At 44.2% G+C, this 20,818-nt stretch overlaps 1 protein-coding gene across 1 annotated transcript in view; it reads right to left on the bottom strand.

The window, feature by feature from the left end:
- The window catches only part of akap6 (A kinase (PRKA) anchor protein 6), a 163,022-nt gene that overhangs the window by 14,004 nt on the left and 128,200 nt on the right, over window positions 1-20,818 (bottom strand). The window contains exons 17-18 of the mRNA XM_070842964.1: window positions 5,740-5,823; window positions 5,032-5,184 (exon numbers count right to left, since the gene is read on the bottom strand). Of these exons, the coding sequence (XP_070699065.1) occupies window positions 5,032-5,184; window positions 5,740-5,823 (237 nt within the window). The remainder of the gene's footprint in view (window positions 1-5,031; window positions 5,185-5,739; window positions 5,824-20,818) is intronic.

The raw sequence follows: 20,818 nt of genomic DNA, 5'->3' as shown, positions 1-20,818 counted from the left end.
GCCTGCGCTCCTCCAGGAGCTGCTGCTGCTGCTCGGCTCTCTGCTGGCTCTCTGCTGTAGCGGTTGTCAAAGTGCTGAGGGAGCCCGGCGTCACCGGTCTGATTCAGAATGAATAGAACCGCGCAGATAAATCACCTCTCCATGCAGAGTGGAGCAGCAGACAGGCTGCTTTGAATGTAATTGCAAACGGTGAATGAAAACCTCCATATGTTGCTCATAACTCCGCTCTAAAATATATTTCATAATCTTGAGGAAAGTGTTCTAAAATATAATTTCCATATATTACATTCGACTAACAGGTATAGTGAGTGAAACCTCATCTCACAACACCCTGCAGCTTTAATTTAGACTCATTTACATCAAATAAAAGATAAAACAGGATCCTTCATCTGCTTTCTGAGCAGCAGCACATACCCACGCACTCTTTGTTCTGAAGCACACGACCTTCCTGAGGAGCTCCACAGTAACGCAGCTCTTCCTCTGGGTTGTGAGACAACATATCTGATAATCTAACAGGCATGACGTCGTGTGTTACTCCCCAGGGTACCTTGAAATCTGTGGTGGATATTCATGATTCCCAGAGGATGATTCTGCGATATTTTGGGAGGTTATTCGCTTTTTTCTTGCCAAAAGTTAAGAAGAACAAACCGATGTGTTAAATCTACAGTTAGACAGTCAGCTGTTTGTTTCCACTCTTGATGCTAAGCTAAGCTAACTGAAAGCTAACTCTTTTCATCTCCGCAGTAAAGTGAATAAGCCTCGTGCTTGCAAACACTTCGTTCAGTTTATCTAATGTTTATTATTTTTCACCAAACGTTCTCAGAGCTCTTCAGTATTCGTCACGTCGTCAAATATCCAAACACTTTGACCCCAGTAGTCACCGATCACACCAGCGCGATCACATCACGTGAAGTAGCCCCGACTCGACTTGGCCCTACTCGACTCGACTCGACACGGTACAGTACGGTTGTGTTTCCATTACACCAGGTACCACGGCGGGGCGAAACTCCGGTGGCTCCATCATTTGTATGCGAATGTTTATGTGAAGACATGTTTTCATGTTCACGTTTACTCGTTGAGTGATAAAAACGCCTGGTCGCTGTTGCAAGTTTTTTAAAAATGGCGGGTTTGATTCTTGTGAACGAGTCGCTCTCATGACTCATCCAGTGACACGATTCCCTGGCCGATCAGTGGCCTGCAGTCTGGTGACGTCGCCTTCACAGCTCGACTCAGCTCACTTGGAACCCCGGCCGAGGAGGTACTAAAATAGTACCAGGTACCAGGAACTAGGGCCGGTGGAAACGCTACCTAAAGCGTACCGAGTCGAGTCGAGCCGGTGAAAACGCGGCAAAAGAGGGTCGGCCGAAGCGGCGTACTGATCTCTGTGGTTTCTGCCAGCGGTGCAAGTGGCCGAACAAACAAAGACAAGAACGATACGACAAAACTTCACAAGTGCAAATCCAAAGAAAGAGAAAGAAATTCAACGTTCAGACGAAGACAAACAGTCGAAAGCATCAGAGAATGACTTTGATCTGTGAGACTGAATTAAGGAAAACATACAAACCAACAACCACAGAAGGTTTTTGGGTTTTATTTTATTAATACACTCAAAAGATTAATGATAAAACGTCCTGTGAGGCAAACAGAGGTAGCTTTCATACATGCAGGTTCACTCTGCAACACACATACCAGCAAGCAGTAGACTTCTTTACACACACACACACACACACACACACACACACACACACACACACACACACACACACACACACACACACACACACACACACACACACACACACACACACACACACACACACACACACACACACACACACACCAGGAGGGGACAATCGTTTTATCATTGAGCAGAAGTGTTCATTTATAAGCTAAACCACCCAGATATATGCCTCTCTGCTTCTCTCTCTCTCTACACTTCATTCCCCTCTCCCGTCCTCCCCCCTCCCCCCCTCTCTCTCCCATTCCCTCCCTCCTCTCTCTCTCTCCCTCTTTATTCCTCTCCCATCTCCAGTAGAAGTGAAATTACTCTCCAGCCAGGCAGCGAGGTCAAAGTGTCTGGCCTCTGTTATTTGTCTTCTCCTCCTCTACGATGCATTGTACAGTGTGTGTGTGTGTGTGTGTGAGAGAGAGTGTGTGTGTGTGTGTGTGTGTGTGTGAGTGTGTGTGTGTGTGTGTGTGAGTGTGTGTGTGTGTCCCACCTCGACCAGCACATGTACAGCAGAATTAAAAAATATTAGGCTTTTAAGCCTTCATGAATGAGCCATCAGATCATTAACCACTCGATCCTCTTCAAATGGTTTTTGGTTCAATTTAATTCAGTTCAAAAGACTTTATTTATCCTGGTGTAGGCAGCTAGCTGCATGAGAGCACCAGCTCACCTCACAGCCCACCTGAGCTCACACACATTCAACTAGGAAGCAACAACACAACAAGTCTTCATCTCTCCTTCGAATTCTCAACATGGAAATGTTTGTTCAGCAAAAACGTTGCCCCAAATGAGTCAAATAATGGTGCCAAAACACTGTCCAGGTAGTTTCCAGCTACGCTACAGTCCAAATCCATGTGGGAACAGATCGTTTGAGTACATCTAATTACAGCAGCATGTCCGTGGTCTATACAGCTGGAGGTTTCAGAGCTAACGTTCGGGGTCCGGGGCCTAAAAGGGCCACTGACCTCAGACATAATGACAAATTCATCCCTAATGCACCGAGATGGATCAGAGTTAGTGGCACTCTTGTCTCGTCGTCCTGAACGCAGGAGAAGGCATTTATTTAGGACGATCTTTTGTCTTTTTGCTAATGTTTATTTGACAGGGACAGATGAGGTGCACACCAGTTCAGTACATCAGAGCCACTGCTGATGTCCAACACTCTTCTCTATAACAGGCCGACACTACAGGAGCTCATAGATCTACAGTGGACACACACACTCAGACACACACGTGCACAAAGTCAGATCAGTGGCAGAGTATTTAAGTGATCAGGGTGTCCAGGGTGTGATAGTGGTACAGATAGTACTTGTACTGTCCTGAACTAAGGAGAAAGCAGAAATATATTCCTGACCTGAGTCACCTGACTGTGAAAGGTTGTTAGCAGTCGTCTGGTTGTGTATTGTTCTTTATATTGTAAATGTTTCTACCCCTCCCTCCCTCCTCCCTCCTCCTCCCTCCTCCTCCCTCTGAGCTCTTAACTCACCGCTATCCGTCAATTAATTGCTGGCAATCAATACATTGTTCCAGTGTATGTGCTTGTGTGCTATCAGACGACACTGTGGCGTTTATCTAACACAATATTTATGTCTGTCAGCAGACGTGTGTGTTTGTGAGTAACTCTGCTCTTCACGCCAACATGTGTGACTGCTAACAAAACCCCTCACCTCATATTCAAATGCACCTCTGCTGCTGCCTGCACAGAACCATATTCATCACTATTAGAAATCCATAACAGCTCCATTCTGCTGCAGCTCTCTGCCGTCACGTTACATCAGCTGAATAAAGCACTCAGCTCTCTCTCTCTCTCTCTCCTCTCTCTCTCTCTCTACTCTCTCGGAGCCTCGTCCGGCCCGAGTAGCTCCCTCGTGAGCGATATTTCTCTTAACACCCGCGGCGCTCGGTGCTTCACATCCTCAGACGAGCTGCACATGTGCTGAGCTGTCACCCTGCGGCGTTAAACCGTCAGCGTGATCAGCGACCGGCTCGTACCTGAGATGTGGAACCTGAGTCACTTCGTCGGCTCAAGACTTTCTAATAAGACAAACCTTTTGGCGACGTGCCGTCATGGCGGCGCTGTTGTGATATGCAAACTGTCAAAGTGTTAAAATCTAATTTGCCAAGTTTCTTTTGTTTGGGGAGGAAAACACTGTTTCTGTGACACTGGAGTACTCACACATTTGTTTTTATCAACTGGCTGCTTGTGAACTGTTAAACTGATTCAGAGTGGAGGAGTCACACGAGGCACAGCAGACGGAGAGCAGAGCGTCAGTCGGTCCACGGCTCTGACTAACCACCGGCCAAGCTCGCCGTGACATTTGCTGTGGACATTCATGGTCCCAGTGGGGAGATCCCTGATGCTTCTGGTGAACCCTGACCTTCCTCCGGCGCCACTGTCAGGCTAATATCACCACTTCTGAACAAGAACGCCCGAAAAAAACTAAAGGGCAGATTGAAATACAACTTCCCAAAGGTGTTGAATCTGTCGTTTTTTAAACGACATCTTTATACTTTACGAATATTTGTAATGACAGTATGCTGAAAAATATGATGAATTAAATTGGAAATCAAAGCTTTGAGTAGTATTTAGTATCTAGTTTTGTTGTGAGTTTCATAAATACAGATGTCATTAACACTGTGATAATAAGATAAGCTAATATTTGATAGAAATATTTGAGGAGATGCAACAAGGATGCAGAAGGAGACAAGTTCTCTGCAAACCCCTTTAATTATTATTATCATTATTACCATGGACTGCATATAAGGGGTGGACGTAGCGACTGTGACATCAACCGTGTGTTTGTGGACGTTTCAAAGCCTTCAGTTTGGTATTTCGGCCGTCACCATCTTGGTTTTTGTGGAGCTAGAAGTGGAGCTCTTGATCAGCAAAGGGCATTCACAATTAACGCTAACTGAGATACTAATTACAGGAGGACTAAAAACAAAACAGCCAACTTTGTGCTTGTCAAACTGCTATCAGACCTTTAATAAAAATGGATTTTGTCGCCCAGTTTTATCTGGATAAGAAATAAAAAGAAGGAGAGACAAGTTTATGCTCCCATCAATGTTTGTGCTTTGTTCCAGAGTGGATGCTTATTTCACCATTATGACACCGTCTCGGGTTGTAAAGATTGTTCCATAACTAAAACATCGCAGCTTCAATCACAGCACCATCTGTCTTTCACGCCGCATCTTAGCATCAAATCAAACTCCGACATGCTCACTGAGTGTAACCGTGCGTCAGCTGACTGCCTGCAGTGCAGAGTGAAGGATGGAAAGTGTAAATGTCAGCGCGCTCTAACCTGCTGCTCTCCCAGCTCCCTCTTCAGTCTGTTCTGCCACTGCAGCGCCTGCATCACGATCGCCTCCCACCTCCTCTCCAGGTTGATTGACAGCAGCTGCAGGGCCTCCCGGTGCTGCTCCGCCTCTGGGCCCACCTCTGCCATGGGGCCCGACTGTCCCAGAGGTGGGGATTGTAGAAACAGTTTTGTCAGAATTATAAAGGCTATTATCATGCTAATCGTATGATTAAATTCATGATTTTAAGAATGAGCAACAATATAATTCCTCTCTCAAGGTTAAGCTGATTCATACGGAAGAGTATTAGGGGAGGAAAAGACATGAGAGGAGGAAGAAGAAGATTTCTTTTTAGAATAAAGTGGAAATGTTGAGAATAAAGTCGACGTGTCTGTTTCAACATGAATATTTCATATTTCATCTTTATTCTCAACATTTTGACTCCATGCTCTCATTTCTTCCTCATTCTTTCCCCTCACACTCAGTCAGTTTGTCACTGACTCTCCAGTAAATAAACTAATTTAACTGATCAAACTTATCTAGCAACTGTGAAACTGTACTTTACAGAGTAACAATCAAAATAACAATGAACACATTTCTTTAAGTCCCTCTTCTTTGGAGTCATCGCTGACTTGAGTTGAGCTAGAAGCTTTCTCTGGTGTTGGTCGGGTCAGTTGAGGTGTGATAAAGTTTGCGATGTCTCTGTAACCTACCTGGCTCTGCTGCAGCAGCTTCTGGCAGAGTTTCAGAACAGAGGAGACTCCTCGGCGTCGGGCTCGCACCTCCGAACACAGAGCCTGAAGACGAGAATGAGGAACAGTGAGAAGAGGTTAGGGGATTAAAGGGCAGTTCTGCTTTACTACAGACTGGGGGTTTTATTTCCACGGGGTTGTCGATCAGTCCTGACGTTACTAAAAAAGTGGAAACAGAAGAGCAGCTCACTTCCTGCTTCACTTGTAGCTTTGACCTGTTTTTCACCAGGTAGTGTACACCTGTTCCTGTTCCTGATCCTGATCCTGATCCTGTTCCTGATCCTGATCCTGATCCCAGCTATCTGTTCAAGCTTCCTTCACAAATTGTTTTTCCTTCTCTGGAAACCTTTGAGGTCACACTCCACACGTAGGCCTCCTCGTCTCACTCCTGTCGTCATCATTGTGAACTAAAGAAGGAAAACGTGAATCCTATGATGTATAATGTATCGCAGCACTGTTGGATCATGAACAGAAATCCCCTCTCTGCTGCTGTGTGAAGTTCATTTAACACTCTTTCTATCTTTTATCTATTCATTTACTACACCAGTCAGCCACCCTGATGCTTCACTGGCTATTGTGAAGTGTGTTTTTCTGTACAACATGATTATTACCAGCATTTCTCCAAATAAAGTGATTAGTTGATGTGGACAAACTGTCCGAAACCGTCAATAACTTTCACTGACAGGCTTCCACAGATCCCAGCGATTCATTTGGGGCGTGCTGACAGAAGTGAAAAAAAGAAACCAGAAAATTACCCTTGAAACCGTAGAAATCAACAAGAACAAACAAAAGCTAAACGCGCTGTTATTTATTCTTTCACTCCTCCACAGTTCAGTGCAGTTAAATTCAGGTCATTCATAACAATTCATTAGTGTGAAGCCAAATTCAGCACACAGATCCTTCATCAGCAGTAACGGCGCAGAAAATAAATGACAACAGCCAATATTCCCCCCTCTGCTTCCCGCTCTGCTCCTGTCTAATAAATGCATAAAAGGGGGGAAAAAGGAAACACAAGGATTGGCAGCGTCTATTATAAATCACTATATGCTGATGAGTTTCCACACGCAAAGGTCAGTGGATGTGTGTGTGTGTTTGCATGTTTCAGTGTTTACTCATGCAGGCGTGTGCACACGTGTGTGTAGATGTGTGCACAAACATATGCATGTATTTCTGTGAGCGTGTAAGTGTGTGTGTGTGTGTGTGTGTCAGAGAATAGAAGGGACAGCTTTACTCCTCTGCAGCAGGGACCAAACACGACCAAGCCCCAAACTATTTATGCTAATCCTGCCTGCTCGCTGAAAAGCACTTCCTTTACATTTTCTTTACATTTTTCCAATAAATATTAAACACTATTACAATGAAATGGGATTCTCTTACTTTCTCTCTCTCTCTCTCTCTATGTCTTGCACACACACACACACACACACTCCTCTTCCTCTGTCTTTCATCTCCTCTTTCTCGCTCTCTCCAGTTTAGCATATTTGTGGCTCGCCCGGTTGTCTAAACAGGAGATGGGGATGCAGAATACAGCAGACAGGATCAAGAGGACAAGCCTGGTGTGTGTTTGTGAGGATGCAGATAAATTTATTCCAAACAGGAGGTGTGTATTACGTTGAAGGAGGAGGCTCTAAACAACAACAAAACGACTGAGTGATACTCGCTCTGCGCCAAATAACTGCAGCAGACAGCGCGGAGGGAGCACAGGAAGATGAATTAAACCAAATTGATGCTGGAACAATAATTCAGCATGTTAAAAGTCAGAGGACGACCGTCATAACTCTAAAAAGTTCGACACAGCAAGAAAATAAGCCGCGATAAGATCAATGTGGCCGTGCAGGCTGTCTTATTAAGACAATGTATTCTTCAACTGTCGGGAGAAGTTAACGAATCTTCAGCGTCACCTCACAACGATGTGAGTGGGATGGATGTGTCCCCCCAGCCCTCCCAACCAGGAGGAGGCCGACATGACGTCAGGAGTAATACAGGAGGAGCAGGAATCCTGATCCTGATCAATATTCTAGTTAAAGGGCTGTTCAGGAAGCTGTTTAGTGTTGTTGTTGGCGAGCCGATACACTTCCTGGTCCACGGATACGCTCCACTGTCAGGCCGCAAGGAAACACACAAAAAGTTTGGTTGAGAAACGCTGAACAGAAAACAGTTTTACAGAAAACAGACCCGAAGCTCCATCTGAACACAGTTTAAGTGCAAGTGAAGGGGTCACCATGGGAAAATTACTTTTACTCAAGTCCTGTGTGTCGGGCGGGTATAGGTCAACATGTCGAAGTGTCCTTGGGAAAGACACAACTTGCTCCTGAAGCCTTGGTGGCTTCAGTGTGTGAGTGAGTATGAAAGAACAGTCTCCTCCTGTGTGAATGATGTGTGAATGATGTGTGAATGGGGGAATGAGGATGTCATGTAAAAGCTCTTTGAGTAGTTGAAATAATAATAATAATAGAAAGGTGCTGTACAAATACAGACCATTTACTATTGCAGAGGGAAACACTGTATGTTTTACGACACAATATTTGGGTTACTGGATATTTTTTTAGGCGCAGTAATACTAAAGTATCAGGGGTATTTAAAGTATGTAACAAATGCTCTTACGTGTATTCATTAGATAAAAACAATATATCCTATAAATGCCTTATATGAATTGAAAAGAGACACTAATGAGTATTTTTACTTTGATCCTTTAAACACATTTTGCTGATAATCCCTCCGTACTTGTACTTTAGTACTATTTTGAATGGTGTTACTACATTTTTAGTTAAATTGTTAATCTACCACCAGGAAAAACACCTTGTTTTCCTGTTTGTCTCTATTAAAGGCATTCCAGGAACAAGTTTTAAGAGAGGAGGACATGAACGAATGCAGATATACATCACTTTTATCACCATTATTAGTGCTGCTGCTGCAGTTTGGTCAGCTTCACATGGCAAGTCTTCTCTCTGAGATTTTATTTTCAGACAGAGAGGAGAAAGAGAGAATCCTAAGTCTCTATTGTTTCTGCACTGCTGGTTTTTATGCACTGATCCCTCTCTCTCCCCCTCTCTCTCCCCCTCTCTCTCCCTCTCTCTCTCTCTGGCGGGTCGAGCCTGGCTGGGCCCATATTGACTCAGAGGGCTCTACAGACACAGTCGGACAAATATTTGCCAAAAAGCTTTTCTTCCAAAATACATGGAAAGCTGTGGAGTAGCTGCAGAGAAACAGAAAGAGACGGAGGATGTAGAGGAAGGGAGGGATGAGATGAGATGGACAGAAAAGGCTGGAAACAAGAGTGAGATTCGTCGGCAGAGAAGAAGAGGAGAGGCAGTGTGAAGAGACAGACGGAAGAGAGATACAAGATTAAAGTGTGTTACAAAGACACTGTGAGATGAAGAGGGATTGGAACGATAAAGACCAACAGTGAGAGAGAAAAAGACGGAGACAACAAGCAAGAGAGACAGGATATTAACAACATCAAAAGGAGATTGTGCTGGTTTGTTATCATGTGAAACTGGGAAATCTCAGAGAGGAACTCCCTGTTATTTCTAAAAACTCTTTATGAAGTGGTTTATGCAGAACTAAGCTTCTGTTCTGGTGAAAACTTTAATGTGGTTTGACATTCTCCAGCTCTTACAAGACTTTAGTGTGAAACTATTACAGGTCTCTGGTCTGCATCTCCTCTCTTTTGCAGATGATGGTACGATGTTCTTCTCTGACTTTTGACTTCCAGCAACAGGAGTTTTGCACGCAGGTAGATGAACGTTCACATCAGTAGTTTGGGTCATTCAGAAAGACTGAAAAACTGCAATGTTGCTTTGCAGCTCTGGTCCAGTTTGTGTTCACAGACCGACAGATAACTAAGTGAGTTGACGTTTTGGTTTCGTATTCCTACATTTACAGGCTGAATGGATCCACATGGGGAGTTCATTAGTCATGACTGAACCTGTATAAATCTATTCATCGTCAGCCCTGTATCCTTGAATTATGTTTAAATACAACTAATCTGCAACAGCAAATATGTTTTGAGGAAAACGTAATGCTGAGCAAACTACATTTTCAATTAACACAATAAGGAAATGTTGTTAATTAACGATCCTGGCAAGAACGCTTTCTTTTGTTTTCATTTGTTCACCGCCAAAACAAACCAAATAATGTTCTTTCCCTGAACTGGAGTGAGGACACAGACTCTGGACTCTGGTGTGACGGTCCTGCACTTTGTATGACGCCATCACCTCCCTGTGGGTGGACTGCAGACGCAAGCTGCCAAAACTTCCCACCGACATCCAGAGGGAGTTCTAAGTAGGACCGCTGCTCCCTCATGTCGAAGGAGCCAGCTGAGGAGCTTCACAGCCTCCTCACGGGGAAGGAGGAGGTCTGCGCTACCTCGCTCAGCCTGATGGAAACTGTCGTAAGCAAAATGGACGGATGGAGAATTCGTTTTAGCTGAACAAATCAGGGCTTCCTGGAATCCGTGTTGCCGCTCCAGAACCAAAGAAACCCGAAGAACTTTGGCAAGAACCTTGATTCCTCTCGGGGTGTGTAGTTGCTTCTGTCTCTCTACATGGTCACATTCAAGGTCAACCAACAGGAGAGACACAAAAAGAACAAGTGATGTCTTTATCTCTTTGTTTGTTCTCTCTCTCTCTCTTCATGTGTTTCTCAATCCGTCACTCAACATCCTCTTTCAGGAAGGGTGACCGACTCAGGATAAACAACAAAAAAAAAAAAAGAGGATCTGCTCTCTTCTTTCTCTAATTCCCCTTTCATTCTCTCTCTCTCTCTCTCAAGCTTGATCTCTCTCTCTCTCTCTCTTTCTCCCACTCCATCCCCCTCTATCTCACTCATTCTTAAATCTCCCTCTCCTAAAAACAAAATCCTCTTAACTCTCCTCCACCTCCTCATCTCCTCAATCTAATTACCAAGACCTGCCGTGAACGGAGGGATGGAGGGAGAGAAGGGAGAGAAGGGAGGGGAGGATAGAGGAGAGTGGAGGTTGTTAATGTGGTTGCTATGTCAGTGTTTCAGACAGTAAAGCAGAGTGAGACAAGACGAGACCGGGACAGGGCACTGACGCTGATACCTGAGAACTGGTTCTGATATAAAAATGGTATTATTATTTATTTGAGGAATGTCTTTCTGCCAATTCGCAAAAAAAAAAAAAGCCTTTAAGTTTGTAAATGTTAAAGGGAAAGTCTGTTAAAGTGGATTATGTGAGGTGGAGTTCCCACATGGACGGGGTCAGCAGAAAAAAGCATGTGACCAACCTAAAAAACAGGCCGACCTGAAACAATCATCAACTTATGCTATATTTTAGAATATTTCACCGTCATCAGACAGGCGTTGACGTCGGGGAACCGAAGCTGTTGCATCACGAAAATGTTCTGTTCAAAGCCACCAGACTCCATTGACAAAAACAGTAATTTTTATCTCGCAAAACATGGGTGCTGATGTGACTTTGGTGTTTTAAATGGTTAGTTTGGATCCTAATTTACAAGTTAATTAGCCGAGTTAGTGGTCAAACTGCATTCACCTCCCTGAAGTCTGATATCAACATAAAACAGAGAACATATTGTCAATATGACGTCCACTTAAACTGTTATTATTTGGTTTTAGTTCAGCCGTAAGATACACATATCGTATCAGAGACCACAGTAACATAACAAGTCACCGTCCAATCAATTCACACTAGACTACAAATCTGAAAGGATCAATGACAGCTCTCAATACTTGACTGTTTTTGATATCTGTTGCATTCAGCGCTTCGCTTGAGGTTTGTTACGCAGCACAAACATGGAGGGATGGAAAAAAAGAGGAAAAGGAGAGAAGACGGGGAAAAGGTGGAGAGACAAAGACAAAGAAAGAAGACAGAGAGAGAGAATATGAATATGAAAGAAAGACGATAGAGACGTGTTAAGAAACAGTGAGACAGAGGAAGAGGAAGAAAAACAACTGAGAGGAAGGACAAGAGTGAAAGAGTACAAGGACAAACTGTAAAGTGAGGAGAGATAGAAATAAAGAGAAGAGACGGAGAGAGAGAGAGAGAGAAGGAGAATTTTAGCTGCTTGCGCGGTGACCCAGTGGATATTTCAATCAATTACCATTAATTAGAAATCTCTGATTAATTCTATTTGTTGATTAAGTCAATTAAAACCACAAGCACCCGTTATCGCACAACGAGCCTAATGAATTCCTGTCGACAATTTGTTCCCACACACATATTCCCTCTGCTGCTGCTAATACCGCCTACAGCTAGCCAAACTTTGTCGTTTGCATACTCTTCCCCCACCTCTGCCTCTTCTCTCCTCCTCCTCTTCCTCCTCTTCCTCCTCTTCCTCGTCTCACACTCCTGTCTTAACTTTCTCTTCTGTTTCACCCTAGCATCCATTTTGAATGTGCTCTTTCCTTTGCTTCCAGTTTCATCTGTCCAGCTGAATTTATAGAAATACAAAAGTTATAGTGAAACCACATCCTGTTGTTCAGGGAGGAGGAGGTAGCGCTCAGAGATCACTTCCTCCAGGGTTTGGGAGCATAAATCTTCCTCTCACAACCTTGTCCTCTAACCTCAAGGCTAGGGATTCCCACAACTGGGGGTCCAGGGACCTCAAGGAGTCCTTCACACACAGCAGACTGGTGGTGTGATAAACATGGCTGGACACTGAATCTACAACCTTCCTCCCAGGAGTGAAACTCAGGTGTAGGTGCCAGTAAAATAAGAGCGAGGAGGCAGGAAACAAAGTCAAATGAACAAAAATATCAAGGAAACTCTTTGTGATCTGTTCTGCTATTAACAAATGTCACCATTTTGCATGTTGTTGGTTGTGTTGGAGCACAAGTTAACCTTCCTAATGAGAAAAATAAGTAAAATTTAAATACTTAAACTAGTATTTTGCACAATTTATCAGCACTACAATTCCCATCATGCTTAGGCTTCACAAGAAATTTGTGTGTGTGTGTGTGTGTGGGGGGGGGGTCTGTATTTACCTGTATTTCTTTTATACTTTGGTAAATCTGCATCATGAAGTCGTGCAGCATTGGCTAACAGCACTTCCTGTTTGCTTTGTAACCATGGAAACACATAGTCTCTTGGATTGAAGACGTCTAAACATGATTATTATTATTTTTTTAAATTATTTTTTACGTTTAAAGCATCCAGACTCCAGTTTTTTCTTTGAATATCATTGTATAAGAATTTCTAAAATGGGTCAAACAACATTATGGGATGAAACTCGCTGCCCCTGCCTCCGCTGACCCAGAATCCATCTGTCTGCAGCTCCATGGTTTTTAACACCACATATAAATGGGGCTCTGAAAGTCAGCGGGATTCGTTAAGGGCTTTTAGAGCAATTCACTGAAAATGGAAGCAGACAATAAAGCAAGATGTGGCTCTCACGCTCACTTTACCGCTGTGTTTGTGACATTTATGGCAAAACCTGTATGCATTAAAATATCAATTTAGGACTCTGACAAATTGAGGAGAGCTCGACGCCAAAGTGGGAAATGTATGCTTTCATTTTTGGATTTGTCCAGAAGCGAGTCGTGATAAGGTCGGAGGTCACATCGTCCTTGTGGCGCTGATTTAACGGAGAAATTCACACACGGTGACACTTTCTTGTAAAAACGGCAGCAGAGATGAACAATTTCTGTGTCAGAAATCGTTCTCGGTCACAACAACACGCTCTAACCATTTAGAAAAAGAGTGTTCGGACTGTCAGATCGAAGCCCAACACCACCGAACAGACGTGTTTTCAGATTTCAGAAAGTGATCCAGTGATTGCGTCTTTAAAACCCACGTTTAAAGTGCAAACAGAGACCAACTAGCGATGAAGACCATGAGGTGCGTTTGAAAGCTAAAGGGAAGTTAGTGGATAGACCTGTATTTACTGTTTTTATGGTCACGCTGCTATTTCCAGGGTCAGAAATACACTTTCCAGCTTTAACATCAGTTCCTGGTAGCGTCCCCCCAAAGCATGATGGGAACTGTAGTGACAAAACTCACAACATGATCCCAAATGGAAACAAACAAAAACTATCAAAGGCTTTTTGTTGGCTCACAGTGTCCCATCGAAATGGTTCTTCTACATGTGGAACATTTGATCGTGCTGCTGTATTGACACCCTGCAGCAGATCCATCATCTGTCATCCCTGATTAGGACTAAAGGGTTTAGAGTGACGTACAGGGCTCCAGTCTGAGAGCTCCTCTCTGCTACGGGTCCCCGGCAGGGACATGAGCGGTCAAACACGCTAGCTGCTGCAAAACTCCAGCTGTAGCACCATAGTATAGTGAGATCTGGGTGGACGGTGCAGTTAACATGTGTCCTAGATAACATGCACCTTCCCCTCAAGTCAGCGTTCTGTCTTCCTGTAACTTTGCCATAAAGTTTTTAATAAAAGTAGTGAAAACTGAGCAAAAACACTCTTTTAGGGGTTTCAAAGTATCAGTTAAAGCCAACAATGATTGAAAAAACATGGACTTGCCGCCTCCATGTGAAAGTCAAAACGGATCACCGCCGACATCATCAGCTCTTATTGATTATGGTAAGTTATTAGCTGAGGCTCTGTTGGCTGCTCGACACACGGCGGCATTTAAGGGATGAAAGCTTTACTCTTAAAATATTCAGCAGCGGTAAACAAATGGAGGATGTATGAAAGTGTGCGTGAGTGAAAGCGTTCACTGTTCCTGCTAATGCAGCACAGCCAACACGGTTAAAACGCTGCTATCAATAAAACCCAATCTCCCTCCGTCTGTCTGCATCTCTCTGTGTATTCCTCTTTTCGCCTCTCTCTCTCTCCCTCCATATCACTTTTCACTTGTTTCTGTTCTCCCTCTTTTCTCTCTCTTCCTGTACTTCTATCGTCTCCATCTCCATCTTTCTCTCTGTTGTTTGGATGAAAGTGGTCTCTAATTGTCTCTCTCTCCTGGGACGGTTTGAGCTTTTCTATCATGGGTATGAGGACTGATGTAAAGGTTAGGCTCAAACATCTGGATATCCTAACACCTGCAAGGCCCTTTGTCCTCCTGTTCGACAGGTAGCAGCGATAAGACGAACCATTTATCTCCACATTAGCTGAGTTTTCAGGTAAATCTGTAAATTAAATGCGCCCAATTAAACCGGCTACATCTTATGCTAAATTAAAACCATTATATTTTCTGACTTGAGACAAACTGCAGTAAGTTTAAGGCAAAAGCTGCACAGATACGCTGTAATAGCACATCAAGCTATAGAACTATTATTAATTCATTTGAATCAGTCTTAGAGGCCCCAAGTGGTGAAAGAATCCAAAATTTCACAAGAAAAAAGACAAATTACACAAAAGTAAATGTCATTTTGGGTGTTTTTTCTTTTTTCTTTCCTAAATCATCTCGTGAGCTTTCAGGTTTATGAGGTTGGGAACCGCTGGCTTAAGGCTTAAAAGCTTGTCCATCTGATGTGATGTGTCCAGTGCACATTTCACTGATAAATAGTGTCATGAAAGGCCAAATATTCTGCTCATGTTCAGGCTCATCCTTCTGTGGCACAAGAACAGATTTACATGGTTTAATATTGCAGACGTGGCTGCTGCAGCTGTTTTCAGCCGAGGTGGACTCAGGAGGTTGTCGGTGGACGGTCTAAGCGCTGGAGGAGGTCATGTGATCAGCAGATCCCCTCATGACATCACAAAGGGAGCCAGAGCAGGGGCAGGATGGTGTTTTCTCAGAGTCTGCAGTCAAAAAGACGTTGAAAAGTGCATTTTGCATAACATGGGACCTTTGGTTCAATCTGCTCATGTCTTTGCAGCGAGTGTGTGAAATTCTGCATCAGTTTCATTACAATTTTTGCTAGAGATGTAACACCTGAAGTGTTGTTTGAAAACTACATTTGAACTGGTAATTTGTTTCTAATGGAGATGCAGCAGCCGTCACCCACTCCATGGGGATTAGACCGCACAGCGCGGGACATTATACCAACTATTATAAGGAACATGATTCCCATATCGTCAGCACAGTACGCTGGGTGATGTAGGAAAAGATCATCCAAATAAATATCACTTTGAGTTTTCTCTGTTCACTTCTTTCTCGGTGGTCATCCCTCTCTTTTCATGCCCTCAGTCTTCTCTCCGTTTGTTTCTTCCTACACTTTTATGAGATTAAAAGAAGTGTTTTCTTCTTCTTCTTCTCTATTGCTGCCTTTCTCTTTTCCCCCATTCTTACCACTCTTTCTTCTCTTTCCTGCGGTCTCTCTCTCTCTCTCTCCCTCCCTCCCTCTCTGTTTTGATTCTCTCTCTCTCTCTCTCCCTCCCTCCCTCTCTGTTTTGATTCTCTCTCTCTCTCTCTCTCTCTCTCTGTGTCTCTGTCTCGGCTCCTTTAGCAGATGAAAGTGCAGAGTGTTTTCTTCTCCTCCCGAGCAGATGAAGATGAAAGTCGGATCTGTTTGTTGGTGCCGTTACCGCGGCAACGTCTCACCTGTTTGCTCGCCTTCAACCCCTAACGAGCAACTCTTAACGAGAAAACACCTCTTCAAAACACCAACGAGCGCACACACACACACACACACACACACACACACAAGGAGTGCACTAGAACAGAGAAGCACACACACAGACGGGCATAATCAAAAGGTAGACACACACACACACACACACACACACACACACACACACACACACACACAGCAGCCTGTGTTCTTGGCAGGGAGTCGGTGGATCTTTAATCCTCATCATGCATCAGGTATCGATATCAGAGCCTTGCTGTCACCTTCTATTAGCTGCCTGATAGATGTTGGGGGGAGGGGGGGGATCACACACTGGGGGGAGGGAGCTGTAGTTTGTGGACTGTAGTGCGTAAAGAAGCGATGTCACTGAACACAGAGGTCACAGCAGCTGCTTCAGCATCATCCAGAGGGTCCAGCTCGCTCAGGCCTCAGTGTTCTGTCACCAGAGCCGCCATCATTATTGCCAAATGACATACAGTCAGGGACGTGCGGTCAGGGGAGGCAGGTGAGGCTGTCATCCTCCTCACCTGCCCTCATGAGATGTATACTAATGATAAAATACATATTTGCCCACTGATCTGTGCTATAAATGCAATTTCTGTATGATTCGAATAAGCACCAAGCTGTGCCTCACGTCAGATTGTGCAATCCCCTGCAAACTGGGTTGAGCGCGTCCTCACTTTCCATATAATAGGTGATGTATTTCATGTATGTCTATCACTTATTTAGTGTTAGGATCTGACATAGAGGGCGTACGTGAGCTCACGTTTCTTCTTGTTCGGTGGTTGTTCTTCTTCTACGTAGTCAAGTAAAGTTCAATAGGAGTCCGTTATTTTATGTTTTGCTCTGACTGACTGCAAAAAGGTAGGATGTAATATCTCAGCTCAAAAATGTCTCAAAATTGGACTTTCAATCAAAACGTGAAGTAATAAATAAGAAGGAGAGGCGTATGGACTTCATTTACAAGTAAAGGTAAGACCAGTGTGTGAATCCTGTGTGTGAGTGAGAGAGAGAGAGAGAGAGAGAGAGCATCGGCTGTGGTGCTGTGCTGCTTGTTATAGGCTGTCTGTATCATCCACCTTGGTGTTTTTTGGGAGGCATACTGAACCACTATACATTTTACATTCTTCCTTGGCCCAGTATGTACCTGCTATGTGTATGGAAAGAATGCTGATATGAGATATGAAACATAATCGGTAGCTGGCAAATATATTGGGTGCATCTATTTGTAAATGTGACTCGTGGCTAACGTTGTGAAACAGCACAGCTTGGTGAGGTTTGGTCAGGACGAGGAAGAGATGAAGGTTTGGGTCACAGTTCGTACGTTAGTTACAGAAGTGGAGTCACATGACACGAGTTAAACTAACAGGAGGTGAGCTGTGGTCTCCTGGGTGGGAACGTTTGTGTCCCGTCCAACCACACGACCTCCAGCCTCCAGCTTCTAGACGCTGCCGTCTAACAGCACATGTAAATATCCCTCATCAATACATGACAACGGCTGACTGAAGCAGTCAGGAGGCAGAGCACGGCCATTCTACCTTTAATCTATGCCCCCCATGACTACAGACCTCTGCTGTCTACAATTAAAGACATCTGACGCTGTGTTTTGTATCTGAAGCCCATACATGGTGTCGTATACACGCTGATGATATTGATAATCATGAGAGAAATGTGGTGAAATCTTTCACGAACAGTCTGAACGAACCACATGTGGAGTAAAATGATGCACAGTCCATCGTCCAGCAGAGATTTACATGCATGAGCCAAGTTGGCATGCATATGTGCATCATTTATAAATAAAGTTAAAGGTTCTGCTGCATCTTAATACAACACTCATGCTCATATTTGTGTTTAAGGAGTTGTTGTCGGCTGCGTCCCTTCACTTTTACACTGGCTGGAAAATACTAGCGACTCTATTGCAGGACACGGAGGACAAAAACCACATTCTGTGCAAACATACATGACAAAGCAGCCTAAATTAGCCAAATGTGTCCTGGCACTAGTGTTTAGGTGTTAGTGCCAGCGCAACAAACCGACACGTGACTGCCATTAAGTGTCAGTGCTTGATTAACCCACTCAGGGGGCCCTGGGGCAAAAATGAACTGCGTGCCCCCACTGACACCCCTGAGGCTGCGGTGTGTCGGGACAGATGCCCACTTTGACCAGCTGGTCGTCCAGCCTTGTATGTATCTGTCTGTTTAATGTAATCTATGAAAGGAGGTCTGAATACAGCAGGTGAGGATTATTTAATGTGCACACGATCCAGGAGAAGATCGAAAAACCAGAGCCTCAACACGCTTTTCTACGCTCCACCTGACAGCCAGGCCGGGTTTTAGCTCATCAGGTGAGGACGCTGCAGAAAGGGAAGTCTTAAAGTGAGTCTAGAGAGTTTGGATTGAGTTTTCCTGCCTCGCAGCAACAGCTGGACGAGTCATCGATAGCACTGTAGAAAGACTGAAGGGAAAACTGTATAAATATATTCAAACCTTTTTGAATTCTGAGTTTCAAGCATTGAGGGAAACATGAGGTGAGTTCAGACGGTTCCTGTCAACTGTACATTTCTCAGTTTAACAACTGAATTTCGCTGGCAAATCACTAAACAAGTCGTTTATTAGAACAAATCCTCTGTTTTATGGTTTCATGCCACCTGTCTGCTGGTCACTGGAAATCAATGGAAGCGAGAATGAGGTCATGTTTTAGGACGGGAGGTGAGATGGGTGGGAACAACAGGAGGTGGGTGGGGAACGGAGTCATGAATGGCCGAGGAAGGGCAGGTTCATGCTACAAAACTGTGTGTGTGTGTGTGTGTGTGTGTGTGTGTGTGTGTGTGTGTGTGTGTGTGTGTGTGTGTGTGTGTGTGTGTGTGTGTGTGTGTGTGTGTGTGTGTGTGTGTGTGTGTTGGGGGGGTTCAAAAAAATCTTACAAACAGCAGGAGGAAGGAGGGCTGAAAATAGAAACGACACAGAGAGGGGGGGCCTGTGATACAAATGATGCCCAAAGGGCAAAGAGCGTGACTGGAGGGGTGAGGGTGATGAGGCGGCCGTGGGTAACAAACAGTGGGGGAGGACGGGTTCATCTACTGTCAACAGCGGGGGAGAGAGGGAGCAGCTGAACAGATAACAAGAGAGAGAGGGAGAGGACGACAGGTAGAGAGAAAAAGAGAGGAGGCAGCTACACGGAACAAGGGAGAGAAATAAAAAGGCAGAAAGAGGAGGATTGAGACGGATAGATGAAGCCGGGAGAGATGGATGCAGGCGTGGAGGCAGATGGGCAGATAGGAGGGCAGTTTGTTGAGCTTCACTTCAGAGGAACGAGCTAAACGCTCAGCGCTGATACACACAATCTATGCTAACATCTGTGTGTGTGTGTGTGTGTGTGTGTGAGGTCGCCTCCTAACAGTGTGTGTCCGTCCGACTGAGGGAACGCAGACTTTGAACACGAGCGCTAATCCATTCCCCATTTCCCAGAAAGAAAGAAACTAGCAGAATGTTATCAGCTCCGGGTTTTATGGAAGGTCACAGAGGACGAAAAATGGGTTTGGAGTTTTTGTTTTCACACATTAGCATCCGATCTGCACTCTTTGTGTTTCCTGAGGAGGAGCTACTCTGCTGCTCAGAGCAAACGTGAGAGCAGTGACCTCAGGTATCCACAGGTGGACTGTGGGTTTAGGGCTTCGGTCACAGTTCATGCATCAGTCAGGATTTCTGGGTTGTTAATTACTTTTTAAAAACATATCAAAGACACTTCTGTAAATGTCCTTTTGTTTGATTTTTGAAATCCAAATGTTTAACTTACACTGTCGGACTAAAATGTTCTTTACCTCTTCTCATGAAATGATTGTGACAATGTGATTTATTCTTGATAAATAAAGTTTATATCTTCTTTAACTTTATTGATCAAACTTTACAAACTGTGTATTCAGGCTTTAACAACATTGAACAATTATTCCAACTTCATGTGTTCCAACAGTGTCTCAAAATCAGACTCACAGGGAAACTAAAGAAGTCAAAATCATTAATCACTTCTTTGATTTGATGACGTGTGTTTTTGTTTGGTACCTCAGTTTCTCAGCTGTCTGATAAAACAACATTCAGATAATTAGATAAAGAGAGAAGATGCATTCAACCGTCAGTGTGTGTGTGTGTGTGTGATTCATCTGCAGTCTCTGCACCGAAACACACACACAAGAGCAGGAGTGTGTGTGTGTGTGTGTGTGTGTGTGTGAGAGGCTCAGTCTATTAATTCTCAGTGTGTCCAGCCCCTCAGAGCGTCTCCACGACAATAGAGTCATCGGAGGCCCGGGGCCCGCTGGAGGAACGTCTGGTTGACATCGTATCTTAAAAGGAGCGCTAATTGAATTAAGAGCCAGGTTATAGACAGGCAGGGGGGGGGGGTATAAACCATGGAGGCTTTGAAGGTTTGATTTCTGTTTCTGACTTTCCTCCTTCGCACAAACACAGTAGAGGGGAATAAAAACACCAGGATCAGTCGCTGTGCTGAGACGGAGGCAGAAAATATCAGGACAAATCAAATCAAGCCACCTGTGCGACTCGTCTCCTCCTAATGGAAAGTGTGTTTTTCCTGGA

The sequence above is a fragment of the Pempheris klunzingeri genome, chromosome 13, assembly GCF_042242105.1.
Source record: "Pempheris klunzingeri isolate RE-2024b chromosome 13, fPemKlu1.hap1, whole genome shotgun sequence".
In the NCBI taxonomy this organism is placed as follows: domain Eukaryota; kingdom Metazoa; phylum Chordata; class Actinopteri; order Acropomatiformes; family Pempheridae; genus Pempheris; species Pempheris klunzingeri.
Note: the sequence above shows the minus strand (reverse complement) of the source record. Positions and strands in the feature narration are given on the sequence as shown.